Below are 25,461 nucleotides of genomic sequence, written 5' to 3'. Positions count from 1 at the left end.
TGTTCACTTTCCTTCATTCTTTCTTCTTCTGCTCCTTAGACATGATCATTTCATTTGTCCTATTCAGGTTCACTGAGTTTTTCTTCTGCCTGCTCACATTTGATGCTAAATCCTTCTACTAAATTTTTTGTATCAGTAACTATACTTTTCAGCACCAAAATTCCTATTTCATTCCTTTTTATACTTTCTAGCTCTTTATTGCTATTCTCATTTTGTTCATGCATCATTTTCTTGAATTCCTTTAGTTCTCTGTCCATGCTTTCCAAACCTTTCAACTTGATCTACAGAATCAACAATTCAATCAATTGCTATGTTTAAGAGTAAAAAAGAAAAAAATACCAGGAAAGCTCCATACTAGGCCTTTTGAAACTTTATTATACATTTTTAAGTTGTTAATTCACTAAAAGTGTAATGTAGTCCACATCAGTTCAGAGCTTATCAAATATCACTGGGTCATGAAATTAATTTACTGAGTGGATCAAGATCAACATTTATTTAACATAATAGTACAGAACAGAAAATATCAATTTCACTGTTCATAAGGCTATATATTACTTCATAAAAGTTTTACTTCTATTTTGTGTATATATGAAAGCCATCCTCTTTCTACTATACCGTAACACTATCCCAACAGAAGAAAGAGGCCAGAAGAGGACACACCCTACCACAGCACCATCTTAAGCATAGGAAAGGATTACTCATTGTACTGCAATGAGGTTCATATGCAATTACTTTTAAAAATTACTTAGAATGAAAAAGATTTATTTTATACTTTTATCAGATTATTACTTTATATATAACTAATTTATAATTCAGAAACCATAAAAATCTGAAGCAAACATCTAATCTATCATAAATTAATGGGTTCCAAAATACTTCACATTCTAGGGAAGATTTACATAATTAGTCTCAAAGCTGTAAATATTAGATAAATTCATAATATTTAACTGGCATATTAAGTCTTGTTCCTTAAAGAACTTTTTAGTTTCCCTCTATTTCAACCATAAATATGACCTTATTTTTACAAGGAACACCCTTGGCACTCTGGTCAACTGGTACCTATTTGTGTTATATCAGATTTAAATATATAGCAAATTTAATCCATTTCTTAATAAATACATAGACTTTAAAATGTTTCATTGTGAAGTCACAAAAAAAATCACGCCATGTCTATAAAATTCATAATTTACCTCAAAGATTAATTTGTTTGAACAGACTTAAGAACTTCATAAAATGCTTTGCTAGTGAATAATCCTGTACATAGCAGAAATAGATCAGGACAAATATTACAACAGGTAAGACTGTTGTCGCACAATTAGCCTGTGCAGACAAAATAGGCTCCCTTATAAATTGCAGGATTCTTAACACATAAATTGTATTGACACACCTAGTACTATTTAGGATTGTCTTTCCAAATTTCTTCTAATATTGAGCTTTCAGTAAATTCATATGCAGTGTTTAAATTTAGGGATCTTCAGGGAATTCCCTCATGGTCCAGTGGTTAAGACTCCGTGCTCCCAATGCAGGGGGCCTGGGTTCAATCCCTGGTCAGGGAACTAGATCCCACATGCTGCAACTAAGAGCCTGCATGCCACAACTAAAAGATCCCACATGCTGCAATTAAAAAGATCCTGCATGCTGCAACTAAAAAGATCCTGCATGCCGCAACAAAGATCTCACATGTGGCAATGAAGATCCCACGTGCTGCAATTAAGACCCGGCACAGCCAAATAAATAAATATTTAAATAAATAAATAAATTTAGGGATCTTCATATTATTTCTGACTTCGTCTCAGATCAGACTTAAGTCTAGGACTTTACTGATACTCTGCTTTTCCTGGGAACTATTAGGACTACATCTCAATTCTAAACTTAAAAAATAGTTCTGACAAAGTTCTTGAGTGGAATTATTAATTCTTTCTTTCAACAAATGTTTGCCAAGGGCACTGTGGGTAGAGTAGTAAATGTGCATAGCCTCTGCCCTCATGGAACAGGCTCCTTTATTCAAGGTCTAGAAGAGTACAGTCTATTGGCATGGAAAAATGGAAAGACTGTAGGGCAGTAGGGCTTTGGAGAATCCAAGCTTCAAATCCCAGGTCCACTGTCTACTACACATTAGGCAAGTTTCTTAATCTCTCTAAGCCTTAATCTCTCCCTTTACAAAATGAGTTTAAATCAACTATTTCCACAAAGTTATTTCAAAGGTTAAATTAAAACTACAAAAAGTGCCTAGTACAATAGAGGGAACATTACTAAATATTCAAAATATTCACAAATTCAGGGACTGGCACATAGAATCCATTCAATATCCACTCTGAGACAAGAAACCTTAAATACCATTTCCAAAGAAAGTAAATCAACCAGAAAATACACATGATACTATATTTAATCCAATTACTGCACCTAATATAGGTAATTACCATCTTTTTCTTCATTTTATACTCCTTAACTTGGACTTCCATTTAAAAGATATTTTAAAACATGTAAGCATGTCATCTAGTAACATAAAAGAGGAATTAAAAGTTAATTTTTAAAACCTCATGCTGACCCAAACTGCATACTGTTGTTACCTAAAGCAAAATTTCGCATAAAATTTAAGTAACAAAGGAATAAATTAATAAAATGGCTGGTCAAAGAAGATCAGGCACTTATTAAAAAACACAAAAAAGTTAATTTATCAATTACAGCCATGGCACTCTAGTTCACTAACCCAAATATTCATAGATACATAAAAAGGATGACTTATTTTAGTCTCTGAACATTACAATATGTATGTTGCTATGTATGTTGCTACAACATAGCAATCTTTCAAAGTGTTGCTGCAAGAAAACATGTTGAGTTAATACAAGTAAAACCATTTTATAGATGCTAAAATTTACCTGTTTGAGTCCTTCATCAGTAAGTTTGTCCTGGTTGCCTACATGAACTTTCTGAAGTAAAGGACAATGAGAAGCAACCGCAATAATAGAGGTGTCAGAAAGCTGTTTACACCTGTAGGCTGTATACCTAAGAAGTCCAGGACATTTAAATGCTAGAACACACACGCCAGTATCAGACATACTGCGACAATCAGAAATGTTGATTTCAATTATATTTTGACTTCTTGATGCAATTTTTTCCAATAATTCATCAGTGACCTATGAGAGAGAAGAAAAGCAATAAATTTAAAAATCTGCTGAAAGTAGAAACTTACATTCTATTCTTTTATTAAATTCTCCCCAATAAATAATAATTAGATTATAGCATGAAAACCACAATCAAAAGAAAACCTTCTTACTTAATATTAAAGCATAATAAGAACTGTGGTATAATAAAAAAATATATTTGGTCTTTGTCTCCAGTTCCTGAAACAGAGCTCCTAAAGTTCTAGGAATTTCCTGAGTGATAGGAATGTCTTTTGTTATTTTTAACAAGCCCCTTTTACCATGCCTGAGTTTATACTAATGAAATGACTTAAGTTGGGGCCCCTAGATAGCTTCAGGATGGGGGCTGGTCACCAGAAAGACCAAACACCATGTGATTAGAAGGTGGAAACTTTCAGCCCCATCCTCCGGTTTCCTAGGAGGGAAGGGGAGCTGGAGACTGGATTATAAAAACTCTTTTTTTTTTTTTTTTTTTTTTTTTTTTAAATAATACACAATGTATTTATTTATTTATTTATGGCTGTGTTGGGTCTTCATTTCTGTGCATGGGCTTTCTCTAGTTGTGGCAAGTGGGGGTCACTCTTCATCGCGGTGCGCAGGCCTCTCACTATCGCGGCCTCTGTTGTTGCGGAGCACAGGCTCCAGACGCGCAGGCTCAGTAATTGTGGCTCACGGGCCCAGTTGCTCCATGGCATGTGGGATTTTCCCAGACCAGGGCTCGAACCTGTGTTGTCTGCATTGGCAGGCAGATTCTCAACCACTGCGCCACCAGGGAAGCCCTATAAAAACTCTTGAACACTGAGATTTGAAGGGCTTCTGGGTTGGTGAATACATCAAAGTGCTGGGAGGTCGATGTGGATGTAAACAATATAGAAGCTCCAAACTCTCTCCCCCCATACCTTGCCCTATGCATATTTTCCATTTGGCTGGTCCTGGTTTACATCCCCTATAATAAATCAGTGAACATAGTATTTTCCTGAGTTGTGATCATTCTAGCAAATTATCACACCTAAGGAAGGGGTTGGGGGAACTTCCAAATTTACAGCTGGTCAGTCAAAAGTATAGGTGGCTCCTAGGACTTGTGACTGGCATATGAAGTGGAGACAGTCTTATGGGACTGAGCCCTTAACCTGTGAGGTCTGCACTAACTCCAGGAGGTAGTGTCATAATTGAACTGAATTGTTGGACACGCATTTGGTGTCAGAGAATTTGTTGTCAGAATGGAAAAAAACACATATTTGGTGTCAGAAAACACCAAGTGATAATGTATGTGTTAGTTTTCATTAAACGCCTAAAACTCTATCCTTATTAGGAAAACATACTTTAAACTTTCAAACTCACCAAAAACTCCCCACAAACAAAACTGTATTGAGATTTGGAGTTGGTTCTGTTTTTAACCCAACAAATAGTATATATCAGCCATCATGATGTATGACTCTTGACTTTTCACACTTATTATGAGATGATACCTACCAAAGTATATACATTTCAATTGTTTTACTACTTTTATCAGAATACATTACATATAACTAAATCCATAGCTTAGACAATATATCATTTTGGGTTTCAGCACACTGAAGACTTCATAGAAAAGCCCATTAAAAAAAAAGTTTTTCTCGGGCTTCCCTGGTGGCGCAGTGGTTGAGAGTCCGCCTGCCAATGCAGGGGACACGGGTTTGTGCCCCATTCCGGGAAGATCCCACATGCCGTGGAGCGGCTGGGTCCATGAGCCATGGCTGCTGAGCCTGCGCGTCCGGAGCCTGTGCTCCGCAGCGGGAGAGGCCACAACAGTGAGCGGCCCGTGTACCGCAAAAAAAAAAAAAAAAAAAAAAAGTTTTTCTCAGAAGACTCAAAGCTACATGTAAGTAACCTTAAAATTCATCTGCTGAAAAATTCATACGGCCATCTCAATTCTTTAAACAAATTTTAAAAACCAACCTCTACACATTCCCTGCCCAATCACATTTCCAAAAAAAGAAAACAGAGTTAACATCATTCAAGTCTTTTGTGTAAAAATAATAATGAGAGAAAATGCACATGATGAAATTTAGAAAGGAAAAAGAAGGGCTTCCCTGGTGGCACAGTGGTTAAGTATCCGCCCATCAATGCAGGGGACACAGGTTTGAGCCCTGGTCTGGGAAGATCCCACATGCCACAGAGCAACTAAGCCCGTGCACCACAACTACTGAGCCTGCACTCTAGAGCCCACGAGCCACAACTACTGAGCCCGCACTCTAGAGCCCACGAGCCACAACTACTGAGCCCGCGTGCCACTACTGAAGCCCGCGCACCTAGAGCCCGTGCTCCGCAACAAGAGAAGCCACTGCAACAACGAGAAGCCCATGCACCACAATGAAGAGTAGCCCCCGGCCACCACAACTAGAGAAAGCCCACACACAGCAACAAAGACCCAACACAGCCAAAAATAAATAAATATATAAATTTATTTAAAAAAAAAAAAAAGAAAGGAAAAAGGAAAGAATTGGAGTGTTAAGGGATACAAGGAGTAAGAGCCAAGGTTGAAAATACCTTTGTTTATGCTTGTTGGAAACAGCATACCTCTCTGTTTTTTTTTCTTTTTTCACCTCCAGAGCTAACTACCAGGAGAGGGGAAAAGCTCTTCTTAGTCTGAGTTTGTAACAAATAGCTCAGACAACCAAGACTAATGAAGTAAAGAGCCAATGGATTACTTCACGTTACCTCTCTCCACTGTACCAGCCACAACTAACTAAATATTCACCATTCCCCCTGGACACAAATTTCATGAACCTGGACAGGTAAATGACTAAGTCTATAACTGTCTTAACCTCTTACCAATGAGGCAGTAAAACAAAAAGAAAACTCATACACAAATGCTCAGGAACTTGCTTATTTTGTTTAAAGTATATGTGTTTATAAACACACACAAATGCTACCAGTGGTGTGTTGGAGTTGGCTTTTACCAAATAACAAAAGTCTATAGTATATACCACTTTTGAAGTCAGTCATATCACTACATTCAGTGACTCACATTGGTAGCTTGAAATGGGTCATGGTGAAAATATTTGTACAACAAAAACTGGAAAATATAACAAATCAGGGCTTTTTCTTTTCTCATTTGTTTTTGAAAGCCAGCTGTTAAACATTTACCAGCACATCACTAACAATATCATGGAAGGATTTAGAGCAGGTTTAGTAGTCTAATAAAATCCTATTCTTATTGGATATCTTTTTTATGTTTCCAATGCCAAGCACTGAAAACCAAGTTTAAGGGAAGAATTTAACAAGTCCAACAAATTATTTGTAATAAGCACTATTAACTATCTTCTTTCCTAATTTATGCCACCATATAAACATATTGGCAGTCGGGCAATGGGGAGGATTAGAAAATTCATCAAAATGAAAATTAAAACAAAATAAGTTATCTTATTCCATTTTGCTTCCATTTCTTCACACAAAATAACATTATAAGTATACTGTTATGAAAAGTATAAGAGTAATAATAAATTAATAGGGATAATGATAGTATCAACTCATAAGATTGTTGATCAAATGAATACATATAAAGCTCACTGAACAGTATGTACATGGCACATCAGCAGTACTATATATATGTTTGCCTTATTTTCTACTATTAAACTAATGTTCATAAAATGACCCCTCCAAAAAATGAAAAGTTTAATAACTCTTTTTAAAGGTAGTAAAAACTGGTGGGGGGGGGGGATGAAGAGGACTAAGACAAAGAGGATTAAGAACCAACCCAAAATTACCAATCCAAACTAAAAAATGTATTCATCATAGGAACCTAGCTTCAACTTGAATTTGAAAAAAAATTACTAAAGCACAGAATTATAGATTACAGTCATTTGAACTATCTTGAAAAACAGCGTGAAAGAAGTGATTTCTGAGGAGGAAAAAGATACTTTTTGAATAGGTCAACCTGAGTGTTTCTTTAGAATTAGAATCCATACCTGCTGACGACTACTAAGATCCAGCTGCTTCCAAAACTGGAAATCTAAACAAAGGTCACGCCAGTACTTGCAAACCAATGATGCAGAAAGGCAACGCTCATCCAGGGATAAATTGGAAAATATCTGTGAATAAAAAAGGAACCACATAATATGCGCTAAAAATTTTAAAGGCAATGAAAAGGTCTTTCTCGGTTAGAAAAAATTTCCTTTTTTTTTTTTTTTTTTAATTTATCCTTTCTGTCGAGGGCTGACTTTAAATAGATCGCAGTGAGGGAGCTGCTCTGCTATGTAAGACACCCTGACCCAGAAGCAGGTCATCTACGAATGGTTTAGCACCAGGTTCCCTATGAAAGTGTGTTGTGTGAAGGGCGAGGGGGCACAACAGGCAAAGGGGTGGCCGCCTTTCCAGCCATGAAAAATCAACTGTAAAAACAGAAAACCATCTTAAGTACAAGTGGCCATTATTAAAAGAGTCATTGTTATGGACTGCCCTAGAGGAAGTATGATATGGGAGAAGCTAAGAACACAACCAAGAGAGGAAAAAAAAAGCAAACACTCAAATTACTAAAATCATAAATAAATAGAGACATTATTACCAACCTTACAAAAATAGAATTATAAGAGAATATTATGAACAACTGTATGCCAACAAATTACATAACCTAAAGGAAACAGACGAACTTCTGGAAACATAAAAACTACAAAAAACTGACTCAGAAGAAATAGAAAATTTGAATAGACCTATAACAAGTAGAAATATTAAATCAGTAATCTAAAAACTTCTAACAAAGAAAGACCAAGGACCAGATGGCCTCAACAGTGATATATTTAAAGAAGAACAAATACAAATTCTTCTTAAATTCTTCCCAAAATTGGAGCATGAAGGAACCCTTGCTAATTCATTCTATAAGGTTAGCATTACCCTCATACCAAAGCCAAAAACATCACAAGAAAACTATAGACCAACATCACAAGAAAACTATAGACCAAAATTCCTTATGAATTTAAATGCAAACCATCCTAACAAAATATGTTTGACCCTTGAACAACACAGAGGTTTGGGGTGCTGACCCTCAATGCAGTCGAAAACCCAAGTATCACTTAAAGTTGGCCCTCCCTATATATGGCTCCTCACCCATGGATTCAACCAACCAAGCATCATGTAGTACTACAGTATTTACTCTTGAAAAGAAATCTGCATGTAAGAAAACCTGCACAGTTCAAATCCATGTTGTTCAAGGGTCAACTGTATTAGCAAACTGAATCCAGCAGCATATTAAAAGGATCATATACCATGGCCAAGTGGGATCTCTCCCAGGAATGCAAAAATAGTTCAACATGCAAAAATAAATCCATTTAACATATTAATCCATTTAACCATATTAATAAAATGAAGGTTTAAAAAACCCAACCAACTCAATTAATGCAGAAAAAGCATTTGACAAACTCCAATACGCTTTCTTGACAAAAAATACTCAGAAAACTAGGAATAAAAGGAAACTTCCTTAATGTGATAGATGGCATCTATAAAAGTTCCACGATTATCATTATACCTAATAGTGAAAGACTGAATGTTTTCCCCTGAGATGAGGAACAAGAAAAAGATTTCTACCATCTCCACTCCTATGCAACATCGTATTGGAGATTCTGGCCTGGGCAATTAAGTAAGGAAAAGAAATAAAAGGCATCCAGGTTAGAAAGGAAGAATTAAAATGTTCTATAGTCACAGATATCATGATCTTATATACAGAAAAAAAATACATACAAAAATTTAGAGCTAATAAGCAAATATTTCTGTATACTAGCAATGAACAAATCAGAAATGAAATAAGAAACCACTTCTATTTGCAACAGCATCAAAGAATACTTTTTTATACTTTCCACTTCTTCATACTAAGATTTCCCATTTGTTGGGTCAATGTTATATTCTTCTATAATTTAAATCATGTTTCCTTCCATTCTTTTAACATGTTTATAATAGCAGTTTAAAGTTTTTTATCTGCTAAGTCTAATATCTGTGCCTACTCAGTTTCTATTAACTGCATTCTTTTCTCTCAGTATAGGTTCCATTTTTTTCTCACTTTACATGTCTCAATTTTTCATTCAAAACCAGACATTTCAGATAACATATTGTAGCAACTCTGGAATTTGATTTACTTTTCAGAATTTTTTTTCAACTTCAATCTCCCTGGCCTTAAATGGTAGGATATGAGTCCCCTGAAGTCTGAATGTCTCTGCTCAAGTTTTAATTCTTATTCATATTTTTTTTTTAGCCTGGCTTCCTAGGGAGGTCAACCTGTGCCTAAATTGCTTAGTTTCCAGCTAGTTATTTGGGCAAAGATATGCTCAAACATCTCAAGTCTGCTCTCCAATCTGTGCGTGGGATGGGAAAAGCATATTCAAGGCTTATACTCAAGTCTGCTTTAGCCCCTGCTTTCTGCTAGATACTCTCAAGTCTCTCCTGCACATATGCATAGTTTCAGAGTAAGCCAAGGATATGTTAAGAGCTTATTATCCCTTTATGGTTCTCTCTTTTCCAAGGTCTGCCTGTTAAATTCCTAGCTCATCCCCCACTCATCCCAACTGGCACCACAACATGAGACTTGCAAATATGTGGGTTTTCACCATTTTTTTCCTAACAAGTTCATCACTTTTAGTTGACAAACACAGGTTGTTACCTTATTGCCCCAAACTAAGTTACCCTCTTAAGATACCTAAGCTGCTGGTTTTCCAAACTCCTGATTCTTGCCAAAGGTACTGGGGTTCGAGGGTACAGTAGGGGCCTCATTCAAGTGTGGTGTAGACCTCCACTATTCTTACCTGAAGCTCTAGTAGTTTTCCTAAGAATAAATGCGTCTCATTTTGTTGTGTGCTTTTGGTCGATCTCCAAAGCCCAAATAGTTTGGGGCAGTTTTTCCCAGTTATTTTATATATATATATATATATATATATATATATATGTATAATAAAAAATATATATAATTTATATATATTTATTTTGTGTTTGTGGAGCGAATTCACCAAACTCTTCATGCAGCCAAAGCTGGAAGTCCCTCTCTGGTGGATATTTTTAATGCTTGTTCCCCTCATTTTATAGATGAGAGAATTTAGAGAGATTTAGAGAGACTAGATCATCTGTTTAAGGTTAAAGGACTACATGGCTTTAAAGGGCTAATTTGTCCCTTAACAAAGAGAAGATTCGTGGAACATAGTCACTGGAACCAAGAAACACCTTGTTTAAAATATGTCTGACTTTCGATCGTACCTTCTTTGAACCTTAGTTTTCTCCTTTGTAAAAGTGAGACCATTGTTATCATTAACAAAAAATTGACTAATCTAGATAGATCTAGATGGGTCTTATTTATTCAGGAGAAAGGAAATTAATAAGTGAGTAAAGATAAAACCAGTACCAGCAAAGATGGATAAAAGTAAAAAGGCAAAATACTCAGCTAAAATACCCATGCATATTTAACAGATCTTTGCATATGGTTTGTGGTAGGCAACCTACAAAATGGCCCTCAATGACCCCACCTGCTGGTATTTACACCTGTGTAATTCTCTCCTCTTGAGGGTAAGCTGGATTTACTGACTCACTTCTAATGAACAGAGTATGGCAGAAGAGATTAGATTAAGAAAACTGTGGCTTCCATTTTGAGTGTTCTTGACTCTGTTGCTCTATGTGATCAGCCCTATGGAGAAGCCCAGATGGCATGGCAAGGAACTTAAGCATCTGGCCAACGGCCAGCAAGGACCTGAGGCCTGCCAAAAACCATGCAAGTAAGCTTGGGTGAAAATTCTCAAGTCCCAGTCGAGTAGCCCCAACAAACACCTGAATATAACCTCATAAGAGACCTTGGATCAGAAGGACCCAGCTAAGACACAAAGGGATTCTAACCCACAGAAAATATGAGATAATAAATGTTTGTGGTTTTAAACTGCATAATTTGTTAAACAGAAATAATTAACTAACACATGTTTAAATATTCCCACTTTTCTTTCTGCCATTAAAATGCTATCTCACCCCTATCCTAACTCCTCAGAAAATAACTACTATGCACCATGCTATTTTCTTAACTCATTTAACAAACATCTGTGCACATGTACCTAGGTTTCTGTGGGAGACACTAAGACATGAGATTTATTCACTGGTTTCAAGATTATATGGTCAAAGGTGTTTCTGAATTATCTTTGGATCATCTGAGATTCAAGAGAAAGAACATTTCAAAGGTTGCTTTGAAGAAAGAGAACATAGGTCTGTAAAGGACTGGCCTGGAACATTTTTCCTAAATAAGAAAGAGGAAAAAATGACAATGAAAAAACTGAAATGGCACTTGCATCAAGCCAGGAAATTGCTTACTTTAACACAGGCCTGTTAGCAATGTCTTGAGTGTGACAGAAGTCCAAGCCAAGTAGGTACTCTAAGGCTGTATTAGATCAAGGGATCTATCATCTTACATCTTGTTGCTCTTTCATCACTGCCCTAATTTACAGGGTTGAAAATGGGTTACTCTTTTAATACAGGTGGTCTAGCCCTGGAAAAGGGAAGAGGAAGCAAAGGACAAGCATCTGCCTTTCATAGTGTGATCTGGAAGTCATATACATTGCTTCCACTCACATCCTATTATCCAATATTTAGTCACATAGCCACCCCTATATGAGAGGCTAAGAAAGTCTCTAGTTGGGTAATCATGTGTCTAACTAGAACACGATGGGTACTGTTACTAAAAAGAATGTAAGGCAAATGGATACTGGGAAACAACAATGACTTCTAGTCAGGACCTGGGTTGAAAACATGCTTAATATTCTTGATCTTTACTGGCAGATCTGGACAATGCAACTAAGCTATTAATTACCAGAAAATGTACAAGCCATATTACTGATATAATCTGAACTAATCACTACCAGGCCAATATCCAAATATTTCTAAAACTTGAAGATTCTATTTTTGACTGAGGCATTGATATAAGGTATCAGAAGATACTTCAGACTAAAAAAACTTCCAGAGAACGTATCATTGCTTAACATTTGGTCATACATATCCCACAGACCTTTACAGTACTTAAAAATCAACCATGCCAACACCTACATTTGGCCATTTCATTTCTTGATGAAGAGATCTTATCTGCTATCAGATATTACTACAAAAAGGAGTTAAGGCTTATGAGCATGCAGACTGTATGCAAGTTACAGAAATATAAGAAGTAAATCTGTGTAGCTATTTTATATTGACTATCTTCTCTATGTCAGTTTAACTTTTTTGGCCTTTTCAATTTTTTCCCTATGTACACCATATCTTGCCTCTTTCTTAAATATTCTACTTATATTGCTTGCCAAAAGCTTGAAAGTAAAATTTACTAAACAGTCTGTTGAATAGACACCATTTAGAAAAACAGAGACACAAAACATACTTCTGGTACTTTTTTTTTTTTTGGCCACACGGGGCTTGCGGGGCTCTTAGTTCTCCAACCTGGGATTGAACCTGGGCCCCGGCAGTGAAAGCCGTGAGTCCTAACCACTGGACCTCCAGGGAATTCCCTTTCTGGTATTTTTCTAACCGTACAGCCATAGGGAAGTCACAGATTCTAAAACTATTTCCTAATCTATAAAATAATTTCTCACAATTTAATCATTAAAATTTAAAGCACAGCAAACTAATAAAACCCCCAACTGTTACTACGTAGAGCGTTAGTCTATAGCAAAGTCAGGTATTTACACAAGAATAAGTTTTATTCGAAAGCCAGTCACAAAATTCAATAAAACAAGACTTTTTTTTAAAGTATTTTGGGAGGAGACACTATGAAATAATGTGTTCTTTTGACATCTCTCCATTATTCTCTGGGCACTTCCTTGCATTCTGGCTCAAAATATTCCAAGCTCATCTTGTGCTTTACTTGTCCCATCCCTGGAATCAGTCATTTCTCCAAGGAACACTGATTCCTCTTATCAGAGAATGATATTTAGAAGCTAAGATCTGGACACTAAGTGTACTCACTGTCTTGGGTATTGCTGCTCCAAGATCCTCTCAGAGGGCAGAGCGAGGAAATGCATGCATGTATGTAACCAATCTCCCATCACTGTTGCTAGCTTCTTCCACCACATGGATGCCCTTACCACATCACTTGAACACCAAATTGGCCAAGACTTGGGCAAGATTCTTTATTTCTAATTGAAGTATAGTTGATCCACAATATTATATTAGTTTCAGGTGTACAACACAGTGATTCAATATTTTTACAGTTATACTCCATTTAAAGTCATTACAAAATAATAGCTATATTTCCCAGTGCTGGACAATATAGGTTTGTTGCTTCAAGATTCTTGATAAGCAGAAAACAGGATATTTAACCAAAGGTAAGTAACTTTTTAAGAAACTATTATTTTAATATTAAATGCTTCCAGATTTGCCTTCACATATCATCCCTTACATTCCCTATCATTTATACAACCTGGTATCTTAAGTTGGTAAAGAACAGCTTAAGGTTACTCCCCTTGACAGCTACTCCTTACAAGGCACCAAAATGTACAGATTTCTCAAAATGAGAAGAAAAAAGAATCTCACCTTTTGGTAGCCTGATTTGATTAAATTATCCAAGATTACTAGGCATTCTCCAGCAAAGAGCAATCTTGAACCTGACTTCCTAAGGACACTCCATTTTAGCACTGGCTAAACCATCCCTAGAACTCCAGAGCCATACTTTCTAGAATTTATCTGGTACTGGAGCCTTAAGTCAAAGCACTCATGAAAAGCTACATGTAACTTAGCTCCTCTTACCCACTAGTAATCTACATTCAAAGCTTTAAAAAGTCGCATCACTTTTTTTCTTCAACTCCCATTGTCATTGCTTTTATCCTTGTTTTCATATTTGAAAAAAATAGATCAGATACATAAGCTTTCCTCCAAAGCACACTTCTCTTATAAAACTCTTCCTTGATCACTAAAGCAACCTGTTCATAATAAAGCTATAAAAATACAAATTTAACAACTACGGATACATTATCTGAGATGCATTCATGGTGAAGTGGTTTTCTAATGGTGGTGATAGATTTTGGGTCTCTCACCTGGTTTCCTTTGGAAAGAAATAGTCTGCTGACAGAGAGCAAGATATCTAAATATATAGCATACAAAGCCTCTAAAATTTAAATATAGATTCAAAATTCCCAGTTACTCAAATAGCTACTACTTAAAGAAAAATATTCCATTGCTATCATTTGGTAAAACTGTTATAGTGGATCCACTATATAAAAATCTAATTGTGATATCAGTAGGTAAGGTTGCTTAAAGTAATAAAGGCAACAGGTAGCAAAGACTGAAGCTAGCTTATGTGATCCAAAACAATCCATTTACCAGTCCAAGATCATATGTAACAGGCTTAAGTACTTTAGAAAATGCTATTCCCACAGTTGACCTTTGAAGAGCCATTCCCTGCTTCTCAAATTTCTAATATTTAAAGACACAATTCAACCTTACAGACCCAATTATAAAATTAGCCTCTGACTCATAATGGTTAGATGTTGGCTGGTGTAAGCTTCCCCCCACTCCCTAATCCAGGAATCTCCTTCATAAATTTCTGAGAGAAGACTATTTAAGCCCTTTTACACCATATGTTGAAAAGATCGCTAAACCTGGAAACACTGAGCTGGGTTCTAGCCCAGGGTCTGCCATTCACTATCTGAAATGTCTTGGGGTAAGCCATACCACTTCTACAGGCCTGTTTCTTCATGCATAAGAAGTAGGGAGTGACAAGATGACCTCAAAGGTCTCTTCCTGAAGTTACATAATTATGATTTCCAATGAAGTCACCATTTTAAGAAAAAATTCATTTCATCTTTACAGAGCTCCTATAGTTAGAAAGGACTTTTTAAATTTTCAGAGAATCACATTCTTCAACCCTGAAATTCCACTTCTTGAAATCTACCCTAGAAAAATGACCACATGTGCATAGAAAACATCTATTAGCATTGTTTACAATAGTAATAAATTGAAAACATCCAATTATACCATACTGCAATAAATAAAGTATGGCACAATACTATGGGATACTATACAACAGTTAAAAAGAATGAAGGAAACCATACACTCACTAATAAAAAAAACCCTCCAAATCATACTGTTAATGAAAACAATTGCAGAACATGTACATTTTGATGCCATTTATGAAAGGCTATGAAGTTTTACAAAAGGCTCTCTACAAAGAAAAAAATATTCTGGAACTGCACAGTCCAGTACAGCAGCTGCCAGCCACACATGACTACTGATCCCTGAAATGCAGCTACTGTGACTGAGAAACTGAATTTTAAATTTTATTTCATTTTAACTACTTTAAATTTAAATAGCAACATGTGGCTAGCGGCTACCGTACTCCACAGTACAAGTCTAGAAGAAAAATCTAAACTGATAACAGTGGTTAGTGACCTCTGGAGAGAAAACTAGATAGGAGAGTAGGGGGTGAACCAAGGCCAACTTTTGCTTTACGGGCATTATTTGAATATTTTAAAGCAAGTAATACTACTTACATAAAAGTAAAATTGAAAAAGAAAAATCCCTATTGATATTGGGCCAAAAAATCTGCCTATGAACCACAGTAGAAAGAATTTAGTTTTCTTTTGCTTTTGCCATACCTGGAAAAAACTGAGCCAAGTATGGTAGTTTGAGTCAACTTCCCTAAAAACATCTTTGAATCACATTTCCTCATGTCTCTCCCCCAAACTCTCTCCCCTCCACATCCCCCTTTTCTACAACTGTAGTAACTTCTGGTACAAAGGCCGCAGCAATACAATTATAGAAGTTATGGCCTATTATCAGGGGAGTAGGACATACTTTCTAATGGGGATAATGGATTTGTGCCTCTCTAAGCAACAACTCTCTGGTACTGTAAAGAAAATTGTCATAGCTCCCTAAGTCTTCTCTTCTCCAAGCCTAAACAGAGCCAGAAACTCTTCACCATCCAATGGCTCTACTGTGGCTCAAAACAACAACTCAGGATAGAAACACTTCTTAGAGACTTCCCTTACTGGCATGGCATATTCACCCAGAGTCTCAGCCCAGACTTCCTAAAAACCTGGTCATTCACTTGTTCATCAATATTTACTGAGTGCTATTAAATGCCAGGCACTGCACTTAGGGGAGAAGATAGAGCAATGAACACTATCTGTGTCACCAGAGCCTCTGCCCCCCAAAGCCTTATCCCCAAAAGTTCTACTTCGGTTGGTAAACACTAAAAAACTTCGATTTCAATTCATTCCAGACAGTCTGACTCACTCTGTGCTGAATACCACCAGGACCATGAAAACCACACAGAGTATCTTTATCCAAGTTTCTAATACAAGTAATGGAGATCTATATAACATGTCTAAATACTCCAACACAATAGGTAAGTCCAATGAGTAATTTCCCCAAATGTCCCTTAGACCAGGTTTTCAACAGTCCCTAGCAAAAATGTGGAAAAGAACAATGTAGCAAATGAAATAAACTTATTCTATATAAGTCTCTTTCTTATGAAATCATGTCCTACCACCTTTTTTTTCTTTTTTTTGTTTTTGTATTAATATTCTCTATTTCATGAAATAATAATGGTTTAGGTAGAAAGTGGGAAGTACCTGGTTTTTGTTTTGTTTTTAAACAGTTTTACTTACCAAACAACAAGACAGCAATCAAACCTCTATACCAAGTATTCGTTGATATTTAATTTGTCCATGTCATCCACTAATTTAAAAGGTTCAAGAATGTTTCCTCCACCCTAAAATGCACACCCTGAACATACAGAGGTGGCAATTACTCCTCCAAAAATACACCTCTGTAAATTAAACAATTACATTTGGACACAAGGAAAAGGTAAGCTTTCCCACTCCTTTGCTATATTATTTACAAAAATATTAGTATCACAATAAAACAGACCCAAACACACAGGATTACAAATATGCAAAAGTCTAATCAAAGTATATTGTTGACAGTATATAATTATACTGTTAACAATTATAACTGATGACACTTACTTCAGTAACAATAAAAGTAGCCAAATTCTTATCTAGGTTTTTCTATCTAGTCTTAAATATCATCCACACTGAGTAACCGGGTTTATATTTATTAAGCTTCAGAAAGCTGCAGATGTGGGGGTGGGAGAGAAGAGAGAAAATGAGGGAAAAAATAACTTTTTAATAATAGCTTACTACAAACTATCACATAACTAAATGACTAGCACTAGCATTGACAAAACTGCAAATTTTACTTAGTAGTTGCGAGACAAGGCTCCCACAAGACACCTACCTCTTCCCACTCATCTATCCCCCAACAAAAAATACATTTGTCCTTACCTTCTGGTAATCTGTATGCTTTTATGTAAGGGTTAAAATGTACAAAGGTAATAAAACACAGCATAAATAAAAGGGTTTTCAAGTCAGGCAGGCCTAAATTCCCCAGATCTGCCCCTTACTGTCTGTGTGTGACCTTGGGCAAGTCATTCAACCTCTTCAAGCCCCACTAGACTGTAAGCTCCGTAGGAGCAAAGACCACTTCTGCCTGACTTACTACTGTAGGCACATGGCACTGAAAAATCAGTTTCTTCTTGTATAAAGTAAGGATGTTAACAATATTTCTCTCACAACGTTAACTGAAGGATTAAATGAGATATTATGTATATAAAGCTCTGGCACAGTGCCTGAACATGGTAAATGATCAATAAAATTAACTGTTTTTGACATCAACTAGCAGCTATCAAACCTGAAAATACTGTTTGAAGACTTTCAAACACTAATATACAAAGTCTTCACCCAGTCAGTGTAAACTGCTCAAGTGATAAAACAATATTTCACACAAAACTTACGAATAGTTTCTAAATCACTGGGCTGGGAGTCTAATAATAGATGAACCCTGAATTATGCGCAACAGACCCAAGCTATTAAAAGACATTTAGTAGACTCCAAGTTTTTCTACTTCAATAATATGCCATAGGCATCCCCATTGGCTTCCCAATCTCCCCTTCGGACGTCTCCGGCTGTCAGGGAACCCCCTCCTCCGTACTTAGAGGGAGGAGAGAGAAAACCTCCGAGGCGGGGGCCGGGGTTGGGGGACAGCGCGCATCCCCGCGCCACTCGCCCGGACCCACCTTGAGCAGGATGGATGGCGGCAGCTGATTGATGTCTGGGGTTTCAGGGGATGGCTCCCTATGACAGTCGCACGGATTTTCGGGGGTCTCCTGACAGTCCGCGTCGCCGCATTCGTGGTGCTGCTGGGCGGGCGAGGGGGCGGTGCCCCCCGCTCGGACGGCGTTTCCACCGGCCTCTGTGGGGGCACCTTCCGAAGTGGGAGAGGAGCGCTGGGGGCAGAGAGGCTGCGGTGGCTGCTCTGGGCCCTGGCAGCAGCCGGCGTCGGGGGGCCGCGGCGGCGAGGCGCCTCCCCCCGCAGGTCCTCCTCCTCCGCTGCCGCCGCCGCCGCCGCCCCCACCGCCGCCGCCCATGTCCCCCTCGTGGAGCGAGCGCTCCGTATCCCCTCTGCGACCTGGGCCGGCGGGGGCGGGCGCGCCGGGGCTGTGCACGATGAAGCAGAGCATGCAGGGCCCGCGGAAGAAGCAGTCCCGGCTTCGGGGCGCCGCCGGCTGGGGTGGCGCCTTGGCCGGGGTCCGGCGGGGCAGCCTGAGGAGAGGGCGGCGGCGGCGGCACCAGCTGCAACAGCGAGGCCTCTTCTGGCTTGGGCGGTTACGCGGCTCCTTCGAGAGAAGGTGGCCCATATAGAAGGCCCCGAGTAGGGGGACCGGGATAGAGAAGTAGGGAGGCCAGGACAGCCGGGCTCCCGGCAGCGAGGCAGGCCCCTCTCTGGCTGGGCCTCGGGCCCGCGGCGGGCGGCGGGGTCGCCCGCCTTGCGCACACACACGCACACACACGCACACACGGGCACACACGCGACGGTGGGGGGGTGGGCGTCAGCTGCGGGCCGGCCTGGCGCCGGATGGGGGCTACATGCTTTGCCCCGGGAAGCCGGGAGACGATGGGCGCGAGCTTTGGGGACGCGAGGAGGGAGCGAGCCTGCCGGCTCAGTCAGTCAGTACGGCTGCAGGGGGAACGCGAGGTCCGTCTCGGACCATTTTAACTGCAGCTCCGCTGGCGGCGCGCGCGCCCGCGACACAGCTCGGAGCCGCAGGAGCGCGCGACCTGCTCGGGGAGGGGGCGGAGCCGCGGCAGCGGCGCGCTCGGGGCGGGGGCGCGGGCGCCCGGCTGCTCACCCGGGACGGGTGGGGACTGCTGGGAAGCGGGCCGCCGAGGGTGCGGGGCTCGCGGGGAGCTGCGCGCGCCCTTCCCTCCTGTCGCCCAAGGTTTCGCGTAGCCCACGCCCCTTTTGTGGGGCGGGAGGAGACGCTTCCGAGCCAGCTGTGTGGCATCCGTTTGCACTGCCGCGCTGACGCCTCTAGGTATAAGTTCAAGGACTGCTATTGGCCGGGAGCCGCTCGGCTCTTTCTTTCACCCCCACCTCCGGACTCGGAGACCCGGGCCACGAAGAACAGGTAAACTCGATTCCGCCTGAAGGCCGACTTGGGTCCCCGGCGGCCCCTCGGGTGGAGTGGCAGATGCGCGGCCCTGGGCTGGTGAGGACTCTAGTTCTCACGTGAGGGACTAACAGCAGGTAGTGCGGCACTGCAGTGTTTCTCCACTTGTTTGCATACTTGTTGCTTGTGACAGACTACTGATTTTCCATAACTTTATTTCAGAATGAAAGCATATATCAAATTATTTATACACACCAGAAAGATAAACAGTTTTTTCAACCCAGTTAGTCATCCAACATCCCAGGCTGCAAGCTATGGATGACTTTATTGTCTGCACCCTCCAAGTCCCATCTATCCATCCATCAGGTACAGTACTTTAAAAATGATTATGCAGTGCCTGCTCTAAGATAAAAGGTTCTAGGCAGACTTGGGAGACCCAGATGAAAAAGAGGAAATAGTCTTGGCAGACAACCCTTTAGAAGATTTGCCTACAATGAGACCAGAGAAAGAAGGCAATAACTAGGAGCAGTACCTGGTGTTGAGAGGTTAGTTTTCACAAGGGAGAAATCGGGAGAGGCTTTTGCAAGGAATTGGACATGCTGATGGGAATGAGCCAGTATAAAGGAGGAAGTAGGGAAATGAGAAGAGATAATACAACAAGGCCCCTGAGAAGATGGAGTGACGATTACCTTGGGAGAGATACCGTCTTCACTGTGACTGGAAGGAAGGAGGAAAAGATAGATCAAGGTTAAATACAGATAGGTGGGCATTTTTGGCAAGAAAGTGAGAGTTCCTTTCAAATGGTCTCTACTTTAAGTGGAGCCTGGTTACATACTGAAGGGTGGAAGGTGGCCGATGTTTTTAAAAGCTACTAAGGGTAACTGAGAGAACTTACTGAGGAAGCAGTATTGCAATATTCAAGGCCTGTCAGCGTAGAAACCTTTGTTTGAGCATGCCTGACTTTCCCATCACAGTGGCCAGCCTCACCCCACCTTCACCCAACGTACCATCAAACCTTTGCTAATAGAGGCCTCTTTGTCAGGAATCACTTTTATTTTTGGTCTGCCAGCATTCAGGGATCTCCCTTTCTCAGCTTAAGAACAGTGAGATGGAATTCCAAGAAACCTAGAGGCAAAGATTCATCAAAGGGTTTAACATACATTTCTATCAAGGCACTGCCCAAACTACATTTACCTACAGGTATTATCCACACAGCTTTCATCCCTCTGACTTTAAAGGGTTCTTTCAGGGCCCCAGAGCTTCACTGGTGAGGAAGGGAGGTTAGGAGTGACAGGGTTACCTGAGGCCTTATAACAAATCCTTTGCATCTCTTCCAGGCTACACTTTGAGCAAAAGGAGAGTGTGTTCTAAGCCTTTTTATTACTCTCTCTGTGTCAAAATTGTGGACCCATTAGCTTCATATAAGTCAAATACACATTATGACCTAGCAATTCCACTTATAGGTATTTATCGAAGAAAAATAAAAACTATACACACAAAAAGTGCAAAAATGTTCATAGCAGCTTTATTCATGATAATTAAAATCTACAAACAACCTAGATGTCCATCAGTAGAAGAATGGCTAAACTGGTATGCTCATTCGATAGAACACTACTCAGCAATTAAAAGGAAGGGAGGGAGGGAAACAACATGAAGGAATCTCAAAAAATTTAGGCTGAATTAGACTCTGGAGTCGGAGGCCTAGAATTTTTACCTGATTTTAACAAGCTCTCCATGTGATTACTGCACAAAACAGCCTGGCACCATGCAGACCTATTAGAACTACACATAAAATCTAAGTACAGCTTCTTGTTTTCAGAGGTGAGGCAAGTGACTCTGAGACTTTTGAAGTGGTTTCTGAAATATACAGCACTGGTTCTTCCAATTCCAGAGCCATTCAGCCACAAGCAGGTGGCTGCTGTAGCAGAGGGTTTCATATGTTTTAATAAGGATTAAGCTGCTACTATTGCCACCAGAGCTATAATGAGTTTTAGAACTCATTACCCTAAGTGATAATACTGATAAGTATTCTAAATATTCAGGAGACAGAATTATGAGTAAGAGTAATAAATTGCAATTTAGAGATAATTATAGCACTGGATGGCCTTTTTAATGAGAAAAAGGAAAGCAGCCTGAACAACCAGGAGCTAGCCTGGAACTATTTGCTAGGCCTTGGTGTTACTGGCATTCTCAACTAGGTTTGAGTGTTCTGTTGTACAAAAACAATCTCACAAAACATCAACATCGAACATGGCCACTTTGTGATCATAACAGACAAGAAAAAAATAAGATGCCTCTGTAATCATGTCTGAACACAACCAACACAAGAACACTCCAAACAACAAAAATGAACAAACATTCTGCCTAATATAAGTGATTACTGTTTCTTGACCAATTACAACCTAAGCCTTGCTCCACTCTTCCTACCTTCTAGATAACAATTATTAAAATATCCAATCATAGAATAATCTCTGCTTCCTGACAGCATCCAATCCAGAGCAAAGCCTTAAACCTTCCTCAAAATCACCAAGCACAAGCCCAATCTTTTAAGTCTTTTACACCTTTTTATTGAGACTCTCCACAATTCCTCACATGTGCTATGTGCCTTTTTGTAACAAGTCAGTAAACTCAACTTGGTTCAACGATGGGTGTGCTCCTGTTGGTCTTTGGCTGGAGAGCATTAACATTTGTTATAATCAAATGTCACCACGCTGTCTAAAATTACTCCCCTTTATGCTGTACACCTTAAATTTTATAGTGTTGTATGTCAATTGTATCTCAATTAAACTGAAATAAAATTACACCTTCCTTTACTTTTCCTCTTACAGTGCTTTTATTTTCTTTATATCTCATTAGCACGTGTCTGTTTTGTCATTTTTTTCACTTTTAGTCTCCAATGGAAGAGTGTAAACTCCATGAGGACAGGGACTTCGCTCAGTTTTTAGGAAGATAATCTGGCAACTGTATAGAAAATGGGCTAAAGTAGGAAGAGGCTCTTAGCAGGAAGACCAGTTAAGACTGTTTGAAAGATCAATGGATGGGCCTTAAAAGCATGAATTAAGGGCAGCATGGTGGAGATAATGAAGTAGGGGTGGGACTGAGAAACATTTTTTATGTGGAGTTTTCAGGATTTAGTAACTTACTTATGAATTAGATAGAGAGGAGGGGATGATGGATAGGAAAGAAATGAAGAACCCCAAAATAGCAACATGTATATTCAGATGACTTATTTCAGTGTATAACATTGTGGTGAAATAATGGATTCTACAATATAAAATATTTACATATTTGAATAAAATTCAAACCTGGAGTAGATATGTATTATAACATAGATTCACAATGAAAGCCAGCACATAAATTTAAAATGTTGAAAACAGTTTAAAATAAAAGTTTCTTTCTTCTTTGCTGATATAGAATATATGTACTCACTTTGAAATTCACATTTGCCTATAGAAACACACCCACATATAAAAAGCTTTCATGCTTACAGTTGGCTAATGATGGTTGTTATTAATGGCTAAAACATCCTATGGCACCAGTGATGTAAGTAGAGATCAGTTAATGTGCCATTGGTCCCACTGATTGTGGTAGGTGCAATGGATGACCTAGAAGGACACTCTGGGGGCAGAAGACATTGTTTATGCATCTGGAAATCATGCAAAACCCCAAGTGTTCAATAAATTTAATCCATTATTGAATTGCGTTTTTGCTGCAATACTCAAAGCCAAAGATAAAGATAACTTAGCAAGCTTTCAGAGAATTCCCTTAAGGAACTGATCTGTGCTCTTTAATAGTTTGTTTCAGGCACAATATAAAAGTGCAACTGGTACCTCACTGGTTTTCCCTCAGTTCTTCCATGACTGATTCGTGCTCATCTTCCAGGTCTCAGCCCAGGTACCACCTCCTGTCACAAAAGCTTTTCCCTGGTGTCATACCACCCTGTTCATTTCCTTTACAGCAGTTACCAGAGTCTGCAGCTGTGGTATTTTCTTTTAGTATTAGTTGACTATCACCAGAATTAAGGCCCACTTTGTTTACCCTTGAATCACCAGCACCTAAAGTCACTAATCAGTTGCACTTTAAAGGGAAATTATTCTGGGTGGGCCTGATGTAGTCATGTGAAATCTTTAAAGACAGTCTGGAAGTCAGAATAAAGGAGATTCAAAGCAGCAGCGGTTGCTTTACCTTTGGCCTTAAAGAAGCAAACTCTTACGTTGAGGAGAGGGCTGCACCTGGCTGATAGCCAGTGAGAAGGCCAGCCCTCCATCCTACAGAATTCTGAACTCCGCCAACAAATGCATAAGCATGGAATAAGAGCCCGAACAACAAGGGAGCACAGCCCCACTGATGCCTTGATTCCAGCCCCATGGGAACCTGACCAGAGACTCCGGCTGAGCCCACGCCAGGATTTCTGACCTACAGAACTATGAAATAATAAAAAGGTGTTGTTTTAAATCACTCCATTTGTGGTACTTTGTTATTGTGGGAATAGAAAATGTATTCACCAAACAGTCTTGTGAAACTAAGACTTCATGCAATTTAATGGGAGAAAGAGAAAGTGAAGTAATCAGTTATCCATAACTCTCCGAAGATTAATTCAAGCTCATGAAAGGAAACAATTAACCAAGAGTTAATACAACGAATTCATTGTTCTCCCACTTTTATATAAGTTAATGTGGTAATTGAGGCAAATGTAGGGGTTTATTTTACTTTTTTTTTTTTTTTGCTTAAGATTCACATATTTATCTTTTCCTCTATTTAAACGAAATTAATACAACTCAAAGATGTTCTACCATGTTTACATTCCCTCAATTCTGTGCCCAGCTATCTCCTATATTATAACTGGTATTTCCTTATTTTCAACTGGTAAAATAGGGCCTTTAGAAAGAATTAAGTTATGTGTGACTCCCTAACCAATTTAATGTTTTTCCCTCTTAAGTTTAATAACATTTTTGTTTCTTATTGTATAATTTTAGAATAGTTATATATGTGCTCACAATAAACAAAGAAAGGAGAGATAATAATATTTACTTTTAGTGACTCAGAAATGGCAAGCCACAATTCTAAATGTTGACAATTTGTGGTATCAATATAATAATCAATCAAATGTCTATACTCCAAATTTGTTTGCTCCACTCCCAAATCTGATCACAAGTATCAGGTTGCCCCTTCCTAACCTGTTCCCTTTATAATATGGGTTTTATCTCTCCTTCCAGAGATAAAACAGTCATAACCAGGATCCACAAACTATGGGGATTGAAAGAACCATTCAAGGTGTCATCCCTCCTGGGGCAGGTGGGAGACAGAGGAAGGGTGGCTGGAGTGGTGATGTGATGTAACTCCCACCTGTCCTCTGATCCTCTTTCTGATACGGCTGGCTTCATTAATCCCTGGATTATGGGATTTTTCTTGTTTTATGTTGCCTCCTTAGCCAAGTGATAAGATGTTATTCTTTGTCGCCACTCAGGGAGTAGATACTTCTCTTTGGATATAGAAAGGGATGATAAAGTACTTTTTTCTGTTGCGGAGCACAGGCTCTGGACGCACAGGCTCAGCGGCCATGGCTCACGGGCCCAGCCGCTCCGCGGCACGTGGGATCTTCCCGGACTGGGGCACGAACCCGTGTCCCCTGCATCGGCAGGCGGACTCTCAATGACTGCGCCACCAGGGAAGCTCTGATGCATACTTTTTAAAATCAAAAGAATGCCCCCCAAAATTGAGCAAAATGTCAAATTTTTAAATGAAGACAGGACCAGTAATACTGTTTTTCCTTTTTCCCTTTTGCCTCAGGCGCCAGTATGGCTTGGCAAGGCTTTGCTACATTTTACTGCACCCTGATCCTGGCCCTGTTGCAAAGCTAAAAATATTTACTACTGGGCTTTTATAGAAAAT

General features: G+C 39.2%; 1 protein-coding gene across 1 annotated transcript in view; it reads right to left on the bottom strand.

Annotated features, from left to right (window-relative positions):
* Positions 1–18,816, bottom strand: part of FBXL17 (F-box and leucine rich repeat protein 17) — a 487,979-nt gene extending 469,163 nt beyond the window's left edge. Inside the window, exons 1-3 of the mRNA XM_007452559.1 lie at positions 18,196–18,816; positions 7,094–7,216; positions 2,880–3,137 (exon numbers count right to left, since the gene is read on the bottom strand). Of these exons, the coding sequence (XP_007452621.1) occupies positions 2,880–3,137; positions 7,094–7,216; positions 18,196–18,816 (1,002 nt within the window). The remainder of the gene's footprint in view (positions 1–2,879; positions 3,138–7,093; positions 7,217–18,195) is intronic.
* Positions 18,817–25,461: the final 6,645 nt, after the last annotated feature.

The sequence above is a fragment of the Lipotes vexillifer genome, unplaced genomic scaffold (assembly GCF_000442215.2).
Source record: "Lipotes vexillifer unplaced genomic scaffold, Lipotes_vexillifer_v1.1 scaffold1028, whole genome shotgun sequence".
Classification (NCBI taxonomy): Eukaryota; Metazoa; Chordata; class Mammalia; order Artiodactyla; family Lipotidae; genus Lipotes; species Lipotes vexillifer.
This window is presented reverse-complemented; position numbering and strand designations above follow the sequence as displayed.